At 35.6% G+C, this 15,332-nt stretch overlaps 1 protein-coding gene across 1 annotated transcript in view; it reads left to right on the plus strand.

Moving 5' to 3' along the window:
- The window catches only part of LOC145670651 (dynein axonemal heavy chain 1-like), a gene marked incomplete at its 3' end in the record, with an annotated part of 1,762,390 nt that overhangs the window by 1,694,277 nt on the left and 52,781 nt on the right, over positions 1-15,332 (plus strand). Inside the window, 2 exon segments of the mRNA XM_081739441.1 lie at positions 7,223-7,416; positions 12,665-12,822. Of these exon segments, the coding sequence (XP_081595567.1) occupies positions 7,223-7,416; positions 12,665-12,822 (352 nt within the window).

The raw sequence follows: 15,332 nt of genomic DNA on the forward strand, positions 1-15,332 counted from the left end.
CTCTCTTTTGGTTTCTGAGATAAGTAGGAGAATTATTTGTTTTTTATTGATTTTCTATTGAAATTAATGTTAATATTTCGTGCTTTTGTGTTTTACTATGTTCCATCCATTTTAGGGTAAACTGCTTTCGGTATGTAGAAAAGCATAGTCTCTTCTACATTGAAGCTGAATTTCAGCCATCTCCCTCTTTTAGTTTCTAAGATAAGTTGAGGAATTATTTGGTTTTTTTTATTGATTTTCTATTGAAATTAATGTTAATATTTCGTGCTTTTGTGTTTTACTATGTTCCATCCAATTTAGGATAGTATGCTTTCGGGATATAGAAAACTGAATTTCAGCCATCTCTCTCTTTTGGTTTCTGAGATAAGTAGGAGAATTATTTGTTTTTTATTGATTTTCTATTGAAATTAATGTTAATATTTCGTGCTTTTGTGTTTTACTATGTTCCATCCATTTTAGGGTAAACTGCTTTCGGTATGTAGAAAAGCATAGTCTCTTCTACATTGAAGCTGAATTTCAGCCATCTCCCTCTTTTAGTTTCTAAGATAAGTTGAGGAATTATTTGTTTTTTTTTATTGATTTTCTATTGAAATTAATGTTAATATTTCGTGCTTTTGTGTTTTACTATGTTCCATCCAATTTCCAGGATTTGTATTTCAAGATGTCTTTTTTCAAACCAAATTATAAATATTGGTAGTATTTAGGTTATTTTATTACGATAACAATTGGAAATATGTTATTAATTTGAATTTTAGCCTAAGACAGCATAAACGTAAGGAATTTGTTTCCGTCTTCCAAAATGTATATACGATAACTTTCTTGGTACGTTATTAATGTGGTACAAATCTTTTTAAGTTTGTAAGTACAATGTCCCATTTTGAACTTTAGCTGTTTATACGCAATAGCTGACAATATGATTGGTCACTTTAGATTCAAAATGAAATCTAATCACATCATTGGTATAACTACCATATTTCCATTTTTACATGCGTGGCCTAATCTACGGTAATACTCAAAATTTTGCTCTTATATGCAAGGACTTTTGTCATGACTCCGTTCATGCATTACTAGTTATTGAGAAAATTGTAAAATAGATTGATTTTTATGCTAATATTATACCTATTCATGTGAAATATATCTCAGATGAAGTTGCATAACATGTCAAGAACAGTTACGAATTATATGAATTCCGAAGAATGCTGTTATACATGGATTTTTATTGCTATTGGTCATGGCAAAGATCCACGTTATGGTTTAGGGAACTTAGCTTAGTACCATGCAATTAATAGCAATTTTCAAAATCCTTCTACCCTTTAAGGATTGTGCTTCATTTACAAATGTTAGAAAAATGCTGCTTCGTATTCAGTTAGTGTACCTTGCTGAGGATATTCTTTCAAATGATGCACAAACGGGAAAAAAAAAAAGTGGAATGAAATAATTAGATCCATTAGGAGTGGAATTAAGTTGTCATGTGTGGACAGCAATTGTCTAAACCTTGGACTAAGCACACTGTGGAAACACGACATGAAGATCATCACGACAATATGTACTGAAGGGAAGATTCAAGGAAGTGAACTATATACAAACATTTCGAATTTTGCATTTGGTGATTTTACTGCAGATATAATTATACTACGTGCAAAATGAAGATAAATAAGAAGAAAACAAAACAAAGTGATAAAGTGCACAAGAGTAGGACAGGAAAGAGCAAACGTATGGCTAGATGGATAAAAAATCCAAAACGTTAAGACGTTCCTATTTAGGAAGTCTAATATCCTCAGACGGAAGAAGTGAAAAAGACGTAAGTTCTAGAATAGCACAGGTTAAACAAGCATTCAATAGGAAAAGAGGACTACTAACATCAAGAAATGTGTCGTTGGACGTTCGTAAACGATTATTAAGACACTGGTATGGAGCGTAGCGCTTTACGTATCAGACACATGAACATTGAGAAAAGCTCATATATCCAAGCTGGAAGTATCTGAAATGTAGTGTTGGCGCAGAATACTGCACATATCGTAGACCGGAAGGAAAAGGAATGAAGGCGTACTAAAGGAAGCTACTGAAGGACGACAGATCATGGAGATAATAGGAAAAAGAAGAAACAGCATGCTTGGCCATCTTATTCGCCACTCTGATTGGATCACCGCGTTGATAGAGGAAAAGCCAGAATTGAAACCAGGAGGAGGAAGACCAAGGATAGAATATCTAGATGCAGTTACGAAGAAGAGGCCTTATCAACGTATAAAACAGCTCTCCCAAGCGAGAGAAACGTTTTAAAATTTCCATGTTGCCCACCAACCTATAGTTGAGGGGAGAAAGAAGAAGCATTTGGTGATTTTACTGCATGTATATGTGACTTGAAATGGTGGGTTGCTTAAGTTCTGGCTCTTTCTTATCAAAATCAAAATTGCCTTGTTAGTTTTATGCATTCGCATGGATCCTGCAATGGATTCAGGTGACCAGATAAAGTAGATATTAGTTGGGTCCCTTTGGGCAATGTTCTTTGTCAAGTATCTGTAACAACATCACTTTTCCACCCTGATAGAATTCATAATATTGTGAAGTCAGATGTTGAACAGCAGGAACGTACGCAGAAATTTATTTCGGGGGTCCAATCAAATGGCAGAGTCCGAATTCAACATGAAGATAAACCATATTAAAATTTGTAAAATTACCCCTAAAATTAGGCTAAATTTACAGAAAAGTTTGGATTTCAAAGGGATCCGAACTCCAGGTCCCATCCCCTGCGTACGTCTCTGTTAAACTGGTTACATTGCTGTATGGAAGAAATAATAATAATAATAATAATAATAATAATAATAATAATAATAATAATAATAATAAGAAGAAGAAGAAGAAGAAGAAGAAGAAGAAGAAGAAGGATAGGAATTGTTTACTTGCTATTGAAAACACAAGCTTTTATGTAATTTCCTCCTGACTAACTTCATAAATGTAGAGAAAAATGTATTAGTTATGTAGTGAACTTAACCTTGAATTAAATGCATTCTCAATTCTTTTTAATGTAGAAACTTTGAGTGCGTTTGACTACGTACATTTCTTACGTCTGAACAATGTTCATGCTACCACAGGCCAAAGAAATTTAATATTATACCATATTCCCAAGTGTTGTAGTAATAAAATAATCAAAATACTAGATTTTTTTATAATTTGCTTTGAAAGAAAATTTCTTGAAATACGTATTCTGAAAACTTGGATACAAATAAAACTGGGGTTTTGCATCAATAAATTTTCAAAATGGCAATGGTTTTTATTTAAAACCTTAGATAGACACTTTTCTTTCCAATATAGATAATCAAAGTTCTTTAATTATGAACGACTATAATGACTTTCCACCATAACTTGTTCCACTTTTGTATCTCTGGAATTTTTGTTTATATTGACGGAAAAAATGAGTCTATGCGTGGTTGCATATACGTCAGGAGCTGACACGTCCCCTCCTTCTAGCTCTACTTCCAGTGTCTCCTTTTCCAAAATATTTTGAAATTACTCACAAATGAGTGAGGGGACTTACATACCTTAAGCCAATCAAAATCAGTGATGAGCACCTAACACTATTATCTATCATTTGCAAGATTTGAAATAGCAAGAACCCTTTGTATTATTATGTCCTATCAGTGATCAAGATTCCCTATATCTAAATTGAGTTCAGATTTTCACAAACTCAATTCTGAACTTACAAACCTGAACTGAACTTAGACAGAGAGAATCTTGATCACTGATGGGCAAGGCCGGATTTAGGCATGGGCCACATGAGCCTGGGACCAGGGCGTCAAATTTTCAGGGACAGCAATTTAAAAAAAAAATATATTTAAAAAACGATAAAACTATTGAAAATACATATTTCACTAACGACTCAATAAAATAAGCGAAAGCCTTTTTTATGGCCGTGACTACGATAATATTGTAAATTAAAAAAAAAAATCATGCAGGGAAAGAACTGGCTGAATCAGTTTTTGTATTTCTTAAGCCTCGTGGCTTAGACATTCAGAATTGTCGCGGAGAATCGTTCTATAATGCATCAAATATGTAGGGAATATATTCTGGGTTACAAGCTAGACTAAAACAAGCAAATCCATTGATATTTTATGTGCCATGCTCTGCCCAGTCCCGTAGTTTGGTATGATCCGGCGCTGCAGAATGTTGTTATATCTTCAGATCACTTTTTGACTTGTCATAAGAACTTAATAATTTTATTTCTTCCTCGACCCATCGATAGAATATTTTAGAATCATTTTTCAAGCCTGTCGGTAAGGACGTTTCTATCGAATCAGTGAGCATAACAAGGTGGTCCGCTGGGTAAGATGCACGCAAAAGCTTCAACAAAGATTTTGAGGTAATTGCAAAGGCTCTCAGGTGTATGATCCTCAGACAAGATGAAAATGAAAAAATAAAGACCAAATTTAAAGGGCTTTTAAGAAAACTTGTTTCTCCTAAAACTTCGTTTATGGCAGCCTTATGGAAAGATATTCTCAGTCGATTTAACTGTGTTAGTAAAAAGATACAATCCCATAATATGACTGTAGCTACAGTTGTGAGTTTGTACACATCTGCCATTACACTTGTGGATGAACTGAAAGGTATGTTTTAAGTTCTATAAGATGGCTGGTGAGAAAAAACTAAAGACTGTCCAGGCTGTTCTTGAAACTGATGGTGAATGCATAGGAAACATGAATAAGAGATTAAAAAAAAGGAAGAAATTCCTTGATGAATCAGAATCATTTGAATCAGAAAAGGAAACGGAGACAAAAAACCCAGATCATCGTCTTCAAGAAACCTTTGTTGTGATCATTGACAAGCTTCTTTCCGAATTGAACAAGAGAATTGTGGTCTACAATTAATTTCTTAGCAGATTTTCCTTCTTAACAAATCTACACTGATAAAAATAGTTTCTTAAGTTTGAGAAACCGTTTCTTATCTGTGTACCGAGACAATATTTTCTTAGAAATGAGATTTGGCAATTCTCATTCATATGAAAAGCAACAATATATTTTCTCGTTTCGGTTTATACAACCTTATCTACTTTGGTTAATTTCTCATTAATGAGAGTTTCAAACTCTTGTTTCTAAGAAATGATATTCTCGGTGCACAGATAAGAAATGGTTTCACAGATTCAAGAACATATTTTTAACAGCGTATACAACTTGAGTGCCGAAGAAATCACCACAACAGCGACTTCTCTACAGGAAGTGTATGCAGCTGACATCGAGGAATCTTCTTCGTTTGTTGTTAAGTACCTTCATTTAAAAGGGCTTCTTAGCTCAAGATAAGTTGTGAAGTGCTAAAGAAATGTCACTTTCGAAACTTAACCGATTTCTCGTATTGAAAAATCCTCAGGACTTATATCCTAACATAAGTATTTGCCTTAAAGTGTTTTTATGTGCACCAGCAACTAACTGTGGGGCGGAAAGATCATTTTCCACACTGTCAAGAATCAAAAACCATTTGAGATCTACTCTTTCTCAGAAGAGACGGGTTCATCTAGCTGTTTTAGCCATCGAAAATGATTTGACTGTTAAACTTGATTTTGATGACGCTATTAATGATTTTGGAAATGTCAAAGCAAGACGTAAACAGTTTTGATGTACAAAAGTTTCAAAAACGTCATTTTCTAAATTTTTAGGTACAATAATGTAATTCTTTATATCATTTAAGATTGTTGTATATTTTGCCGTCTTTTACACCATGTAGTGTTGAATAGGTTAGGCAGAAGCCAGATAAGTTTTAATGAATCTTTTTCCAAATGCTGGCCAGATATAGGAATTAAAATATATTAAATAAAATGAGTAATAAGAAATAAGAACAGGAATAACTAGTAATTGTAATAATTATACTTTAGTAGGATCCAGAAGAATGGAAATTTTGCAGAGCGATATGATTGGTGTGGTTAGAGGCGGCAATTTCACTAGGGCCCATGGGCGCAAAACATGGAAATCCGGCCCTGCTTATGGGACGTAATAATACAAAGACAAATTTTAAAACTAATAAGTTGGGCCAATTTGTCTATTTTTCATAACTAAAACAAGGTACAAGCGTGGAATCTAGTGGTAATATTTACGCAGGCTCACATTCGTAGTAACAAGTTTGGCAACATTGATCTTTTACAGATTGTTTCAAAAATTTTTTAGGTAGGAAAGAAGCGGCTTAAAAAGAAAAATAGAAAAATGAAATCTTCATGGTGGTAACAATACGGAAAAGACATACAATTAAAGTAAAAAGAGAGCCTGCATTCATATTGATAGCATTCATAAAGTACAAACATTTAAAGGAATGAAAAGTGTAAAGTGTTAAATGTATTCTTCTGGGACTATTTTTTCGGTAAATAGCATGGAATTTATCAGGGGGGATCGGGACAATTGCCCCCCCCCAGAAGAGGAAACTTTCTTATTTTTTATATATAAATCAAACCCATCAAAAGTTTGGAGCCCTTAAAAGTAACAGTATGACAACCCACCGCCCCCCAGAAATCGGTCCTGGATCCGCCCCTGGAATTTATATACGAGGGCAATTTAAAAAACTCCGTTTGCACATGTGCAAGAAATGGTCAAGAAGAACAGCGTCAGACTTGTGGGATGTGCAGTAGCTCAGTATACAGTAAACAGTGGAAGGAGAAGCTTATGCTATCACTTGTCCACTATAACAATTGAAAATGAACGCACCGATAGAAAAAGAAAAAAACATCAAATGTGAAGTGTATGCGATAGTACGATTTCTGAGTACGAGAAAACTTTCGTCAGCTGCGATTCATAGCGAACTGTGTAATATTTACGGACGAAACGAGATGAGTAAAGGTGTTGCATGTTTAAAGATGGAGTAATTGACATGTATGATGTGGCGAGAAAAGTGGACACCCATCTGTAGTTAACAATGAATTCGTATAGGCAATGAACTCACTCGGTTGCACTTTTTCAGTCACATGAAACAATGGTTTGCATCACACCACTTCGACAATGACAGTGCGCTTCAACAATGCAATTAGCGTTTTTTTTTTTTGATGAAATTTTATTTTAATTGCAAATATTTGCATTGACTAATATCTGCGAATAGCTTGCAGTTTGTGGAAATTTTTTGGATCTGTGCCATGTAATGCTCTTTATACGTTTTGAAATTTTAAAATATTAAACTAATTTGTTAATTTGTATAATGATTTTAAGGATTTCAAAGAATATTTCCTTACTTCTCTCTCCCTTTTGTTTTTCAGCTGACATCGAAGAACGTGTTAAAATAATAAACGACTATTTCACCTTCAGTTTGTATAGCAATGTATGCCGTAGCTTATTTGAAAGACACAAACTGTTGTTTGCTTTCTTGGTCAGCATTCGAATACTGATGAATGAGAATAAGATTGACCCTGAGGAGTGGCATTGCTTCTTGGCAGGAGGAAATCCAGTCAGGGTTTGTAAATTCTTTTCTTATTTCTACTGTAGGAGCGCGCTGTAAATATTATATCAAAGTGAAAATATAGAAATTTTTAAAATTTAATTTTCTTTATAGCAATTGGGAATTAAGAATCATTTTAGAAAAATGATATTTTGTGTAACGGCTGTAAATTTTCACTGAGTTCCCCACACCGGAGCTCTCTTACCACTTGAAAAACCATGGCTTGCTAATGTAAAAGATTTTTATTTTTTTTTAATTTTATTTATTTATTTATTTCTTGTAACGATCTAATAATATTTTTGAAAGGAAAGTAATGGATTTTTTTTTTCATTCATTAAGATAAATACTACCAGATTGAATTTAGGCTCGACTTGGACTACAACTTCTGACTTTATTATCCTTGTCACTTGGTTTAAGCACGTACAACAATTTCAATTGGTATGAGTGGGATTTTTTTTTTTTTTTTTAATAGAATCTTCTACACTCTGTCAGTTTCTCTCTTGTACGCACCGTTGACTTTTGTGGGTTTCTGGCGAAAGTCTCACGCACACGATCAACAGTTTCTTCATGAACTCCTAGCAGGTCTCTTGATTTCTTTTCGCAAATTCACCCACTTTCTTTATATTATCTGAACCACTTCCGAATTCAGTGCCCGTTTGGTCAATCTAACCCGAACTTCATCCTGAAATTTCGCGGAACAATAACCACATGAAATTCGAGAACACAAAATGCTCTCCTGTCTCCTTTTGTTGCCATCTTGATTTACTGTCACCCTAGAGATGGAATGCGTAAGTAAACATCTAGCCACTATTTGTTTTTTTTTAATTTTTCTTTCATTTAATATTAAGTTGCATGTCATTGTGTGATTACGAACTACTCTGGAATAACAATTGAAAACTCAGAATTACTACATTGCATTAGTTAATGTATTACATTATCTTATCTTGATCATATAATCTATGCATTTATGTATTCTTGTTACTGAAATTACGGTCTAAACTTTTGTCCCTGAAACAAACAAGTAAAATATAATAATAATAATAATAATAATAATAATAATAATAATAATAATAATAATAATAATAATAATAATAATAATAATAAATGCTGTACAGGGTGGCCCAAAAGTAGTTATACAGTACCGTACTGGTCAGCTCATTGCATTTTATATTGTTTCTTATTGTTATCCATCAGGTAGACTTAGTTTCTTTATTATTTGCTCGTAATGTATTTTTACTTCTATCTTAAGCTCTGAAGAGCCGCAGCAAATAAACTTATAAAATAGAATGTTATACTTGATCAATGCAGGGGTGTATACCTACTTTTGGGTCACCCTACATATGTTATTTATGAAGAATAGGCACTTATCATTCAGAAAATAGAGAGTAAAATATGCATTTACTAAAATAAAGAAAAGACACTAAAATCTAACCCAAATTAATGAAGATAGCCACTCGATGATATCAGCGCTGTAACTTTGAACTTTTCTTTGGACAGCAAGCATTACAATTTCTGTTCGCTAGAAAAACATGAAATTTGCTCCTACCTAAAATTTTAACTGTAATAAACATTTTTGTTACTTCTAGGGGACCCAGTTGGCGCTTTATTGAATTAGGGCGAAGATTACATTTATGCTTCATGCAGGGCCATAACTTGTGGAGGGCATGAGGGGCAACTGCCCCCTCCAAAGAAGCTCCTCGCCGTTCGAGAGGGGGAGGGCACTTTAAAACAAAATTTTCTTACTCCATATATGATACAAACATGAAATTATAAATGAAGCATCAAACAGGTTTACTACATTACATAAACAAAACAGCACAGGAAAGGTAAATAAAACAAAAATTAGTCATGGGTCCATTTCAGTAAAAAAAGTTTATTATTAGGGACTCTAGAAATAATATTTATTCATTCGGCTTTGAGATTTGTCAATATTGTCCCCTTAATTAATATGGAACGATCCCAGGGACGTAACTAACGGCTCCTCAGACCTTGCCATGCAGGAGAGCATTTCGCTCACATTTCTTACTCACAATTTGACCCTTAGCACCTGGCAGAACACAAATTTTGTCCACATCGAAGCTAAACACCACATAACTTGTTCGTATTCTTCACATGATACTAAAACAATAAAACAACAATTCACTTCGCATGAAAAACGTAACACAAGCACAAAATATAAAGAGCTTTATATATCGTCAGTACTTGTCCTGCTATGATCAGTGTTGCTAATCAAAAGCAGAAACATAATAGAGTTACGCAAGGGTATTTGCAATGGAGATTAATAGCCCGTAGTTTAGTTACGATTACAATAGAACGAAAAACTACTTTCATTTTATCATTTGTGTAAGGAACGTGCTTTAGAAACGCGTTGAACTGGTCATTTCTGTTTTCTTGCCGATATTGCTCCTAAGTTTTGAGTTCCCTTCAGTCTACGTCAAAATCATAGAGTTAGTAATACTCAAATACGCCAGCTTCTATTGAAGGCAAAACAAGGGTCGCAAGGGATGAGGAGGGATAAGAAAAGAAGTGTTTGGAAATGCGCATTCTAATCCTAGTAGAAAACGTTTGCCGTAAATTCCGATACATGCAGTAACTCTTGGACGCTCAAAGAATCTAATATACGACAAGTGGAAAGAAAGAAAACATGCATCTGAGTGATGCGCACGTGCAGTGCTTCCACTTGTTCTGCTAAGGCGAGAGATCCTTTATCCGAAATAGGAAATTTCGGTGTAAATAATTGCGATAAGTTAAGTATAAGCAAACAATTTATTACATAAAAGAAATGTGAAATTTTTTCTCGTGATGGGGGATGCCGGGCATTCCGACGCTCCCTAACGCTACGCCACTGCTATACACTTGACTGAAAGACGGAGAAATTGAAGATAACAGCGAAATAATAAGCAAAAGGCTCAAAAAATATTTTCTTTGCGTCAGTTGCATTACAAATATCATTCTCCTTACAGGTTTATGCAATTCCAGAATATCACTTATACTTCTGAGCTCTCGAGTCTTGGTCACGAAGTACACTCATGTCCAAAATTATTGTCGCATTTCTATAAATATGTTGTTGTAGGCATATAATTTAATAACGAATCGCCCGGTATTACTTATAATATTAGTATGTGCATAATCGGCAAAGACATGTATGTGGCAAATTCCATGTCAAAAGAGCAGTAAATAAGAACAATAAAACGAAAATAAAACTTTCTTCTCCATTTACTAACATTTTGTTTTACTCATTCTAATTTTCGTATTTATAATTCTTTTCCTATGAAATTTACCACAAATATACATTTCCCGATTATACACATAGTATCAGTATTAAAAGTGCCCTGCAAAATCACTATCAAATTATATTCTTACAAGAAGGCAGTCATAGATATGCGACAATCATTTTGGACATGAGTGTACATCAACAGGAGAAGAAAACATCAGGTAAAATAAAATAGAACGGACTTACCAGGATAGAGTAGTGAAAGAACCACCTTGTCAAACCTAAAATCAGACCTCAAATCCTGAGAACGCGAATTAGAAAATGGTTGATTAAGTGATGAATGGGAAGCAGTATTTACAAAATTTGCACAGTGTTAGCATAAGAATAAAAATACCAACACGACTTGGCAACCTTCTACTAATGAGCAAAAGAATAAGCAAATTAATCCCGTCATATTGTAACCCCAGTTCTCAGCATTTGACATGTGATCTTACGTTTGATATGGTGACTCTTGCAGTGCTCTATTCCGGTAATTTTATTCCATTCTATTTTTCCTGGTGTTTTTATTTTCCTTTTTCCTGCTGTTGTCCTCAATGGCCAAGACTCCACGGGAGAGCCGAAAGTTCGGAAGTGTAAGTAATAACCAGGAATTGCGTAAATCTATAAGGAGAATGATAATTAGAATTCCTGATCACCTCATTAGAGTGCATTACAAATATAAAGGTAACCAAGAAAGTTCTGTCTCTTTTTCCACCCACTACCTTCGAACATCGATATGTCACCTAAGACGTACCTGGAAGATCAACGATAGTCCCCATCAGCATCGACGACCTTCTGCCAACGTTCTGGAAGGCCATGGATTCCATCGCAGTAGAACTTGGTGGACCGTGAAGCGAAGAAAGTATCAAGTGCATTTTGCACCTCTATTAGAGATTTGAACTGGCGTCCTCGAAGGTGATTTTCCAAGGAATGGAACAGGTGATATTGGGACGGGGAGTATGGCGGATGCAATAGTGTTTCCTATCAAGGGCGTAGAATGGTGTCCCGAGTCATCCTAGCCACGTGGAACTTAGCGTTGTACTCTAACAGAAGGATCCCTTTGCGATCCAGAAGTGCTGTCTCCAGAGTTTTAAGTTTTTCTTGAACACAGCTCAACTGCTGACAGTATAAAGTTGCATTGATGCTCTGACCAGCTAGTAGCAGTTCCCGATGCACAATGCCGTGAGTAGTCTACCAAACACACAGGAGGACCTTCTTCTGGTGCTGTGCTGGTTTCAGCTGTTTCGGGACCGGTTCATGAGATGCTACACAATCATGACGGTGGCGTTGAGTTTCGTACAAGACCCACTTCTCATCATATGTCAATACCCTGTCCAGAAATGGCTTCTTCCTCAGACGAGACGAAAAAAAAACAAAAAACAGATGTCTGGGCGCGTTGCCTTCTGGCAGGGAGTCAAATCATGTGGGACCCATAACCCAACTTGTAATGCTTCCCAAGTTGATGGAGGTGCTGCCGAATGGTTTCTCCATTCACACTGAATTGTAGTCCCAGTTCCTCATATCTGGCCGTTGTTCGCCTCAATTGCGACCTGAAGATCTTCATTTTGTACATGTGCTGTTCTTCCGGCACATGGTGCTTCTTCGAGTGCTTCGTCTCCATCATTAAACTTGTTAAGCCACCGCTGAACTGTCACGACACCCTCACCAAAAGCCTGGTATATCTTCCGCCCCGCTGCACTGGCGTTTTAAGGCAGTTTGAACTCGTACAGCATGCACACCCTTATGACGCTCTGTGGAGGTCCTATGTTCACTCTGTCCTTACGCAAGTTCACGGTGTAACTGAACTGCCAGAACTAGATAGTATGTTGGATATTTCCACACCAACAACGACCTTCGCCTTATCTCCATTCGCATTCAACTCACGGTGTGAGGGCCAATTAAACACAGACCTTCACAAAAAGCGACAGAGCTTTCTTGGTTACCTTTATAATTTACGTTTATCTGTTTCAGTTATTATTTTTGTTTAAACACTATACTTTTACTTTACAGGAAGATGAACCAAACCCTGACCCTAGTTGGATTTCAATCAGATCGTGGAAAGAAATTTTGGCTCTGGAAAATCTTCCTCACTTTGTGCCATTAGTGAGGAGTTTTCCTCAAGACGTCGAAGGTTACAAGGCCATATTTGACTCCTCTGAACCACACAGGTACTAGATCTATCTTCATAAATGTTCTATGACATTATACTATGTTTTGAAAAAACTTATTTTCCTACTTAACGTCTTAATGTAATAAGAATGTTCTTTGCGGTGAAAAAATCGGGATTGGCAGTATATAATATAATTGAGGGACATAACATATCTCTTTCAGAAACCACTTTGCTAGCAAGGTGTTCAGACTACTGGGAGACAAAAAATGAAGGAAGCCATAACAATACTGTAAAAAAGCAACAATATTAACACAGATAACGCCCAATCAACTCAGCCAACCATAGATTTTATTCATTAGAGCAGCAACGAAAACAAAATAACCAATCAAGACCAGGGTACAAACTCAGACAACCAACCAATTAGAATGAGACCATAAATTTGACGCTGATTGGGCGTTTCTACCGACCAATCAGATTCCACCTTCTCCTTTGCCAGTGCTTACATAGGGAGTGTTTTTGTTTGGTTCTATCATAATATGCTCTTAAGATAAGAACAATGTGGCCAGTTCTTGAAACGTCGGACAACGTTAAATTTGCCTGGTTGTTACCTCGAGAACTACTGTATTCATCACAACATCAGGAAAGCTTTACTTTTTATTTTAAGTAAATATTTGTCCTAATTTTATCACAAGAAGGAACAACGTAGTATTGTAGTTAAAGCGTTGGATTCATCTCCGAGTGGTTCCGTGTTCGATTCCCGGCCGGGGTTTCCCCAATTTTCGGTGTATAGCCAGCTTCGTGAGGCAAACTGGGGAGCCACGTGACGACCATTAGGTCTATAATGCTCTCGATACGCCGGTTAGCGATAGGGCGACGCGGTGCGCTGATCACGTGTTCCTCGGTAGGCTGGGCATAGTTCTACCAGTAGCTAACAGATGGCGTGGAGTGGCTCAGGCCCACAAATCGTATCGTTACGTCGAGTGCTTTGGTTTAAATTTAACTATCACGATGACTTTCATTACTAAGGGTAAAAAGAAGAAGAAAAGGAGATTTTAGAAGGTAGTTAGAAGGATCAAGAAGAAAAAGAGTTGCAAAATACACTGGAATCGAACACAGTACACGTAGGTACAAAAAAAAAAAAGAAAGGTACACTCATGTCCAAAATGATTGTCGCATATCTATAACTGTCTTCTTGTAAGAATATAATTTGATAATGATTTTGCAGGGTACTTTTAATACTGATACTATGTGTATAATCGGACAATGTATATTTGTGGTAAATTTCATGGGGAAAAGAATTATAAATACGAAAATTAAAATGAGTAAAACAAAATGTTGCTAAATGGATAAGAAAGTTTTGTTTTCGTTTTATTGTTCTTATTTACTGCTCTTTTGACATGAAATGTGCCACATACATGTCTTTGCCGATTATACATATACTAACATTATAAGAAATACCGGGAGAATTCGTTATCAAATTATATTCCTACAACAACATATTCATAGACATGCGACAATAATTTTGGACCTGAGTGTACATGTATTATGCTGGACGAGAAATATGTTGACAACTTAAGTCTTTACCTTTCCTAATAAAGATAATGGATCTGATATCATTGGAGTACTCAATAAAATTATACCAGAATTTATTTTTAAAAATCCTGATCTTTCATTATTTAAAATACAACGTATAGTACTTACCGCATTTACTTGAATATAAGTGTCCCTCTTTTTTTTTTTTTTTTTTTTTTATTTATTCAAAATTTTTGCCTAAAATATTTGAGGTGAGCTTATAATAGCATAGTTTTTTTAAGGTTGCTTAATTGTTAACAAAAAAATAGTTACTTGTCAATATATTCTCCCGTGGGGAAACCAAATATCCTCTAGATGCATTGGAACAACAAGCCAGTTCCGTCTTTACTGGTAAGATAACAAGGATAAAAACGGATGAGAGAAATATGGTATAGAAAAAGGAATACATACCACCAAATAAATATAACGTAAAAGACGGGTACTAAAAACCACGAGCAGAGCTCAGTGAGTGGAAAAAAGTGTTGAGTTGAAGGAAACTCGCTGTCTATATGGCGTCACTATTAACTAGCTAACTAACTCTATGGATTATGGAACCCGGAGGTTCAAAGCTCTCCACTGACTTCTATCCTTAGCTAACTGCATTCAGTTTCTACTTTGTATTCCAATCTCTGCGAGATCCATCTTAATATTGTCCTCCCATCTGCGCCTAGGTCTTCCTAATGGTCGTTTTCCGATTGGTCTTCCAGTCAAGACTTTGAAAGCGTTTCTACTTTCTTCCATTCTAGCTATATGACCTCCCCACTTAAGCCTCCTAGACTTGACGACCCTAACAATGTTGGGTAAACCATATAAATTATGTAGTTCCTCCTTATGAAGTTAACGCCATTCCCCATTCCCGTTCCTTTTGGGTCCGAATATTCGTCTCAGGATCTTGTTCTCAAATACTTTCAGTCTTTGTTCTTCTCCCAGAGTAAGTGACCATGTTTCGCAGCCATACAGAACAACAGGCATGATTATCGTTTTGTATATTTTAAG

Source organism: Thermobia domestica, chromosome 14 (assembly GCF_964235325.1).
Source record: "Thermobia domestica chromosome 14, izTheDome1.hap1.1, whole genome shotgun sequence".
NCBI lineage: Eukaryota > Metazoa > Arthropoda > Insecta > Zygentoma > Lepismatidae > Thermobia > Thermobia domestica.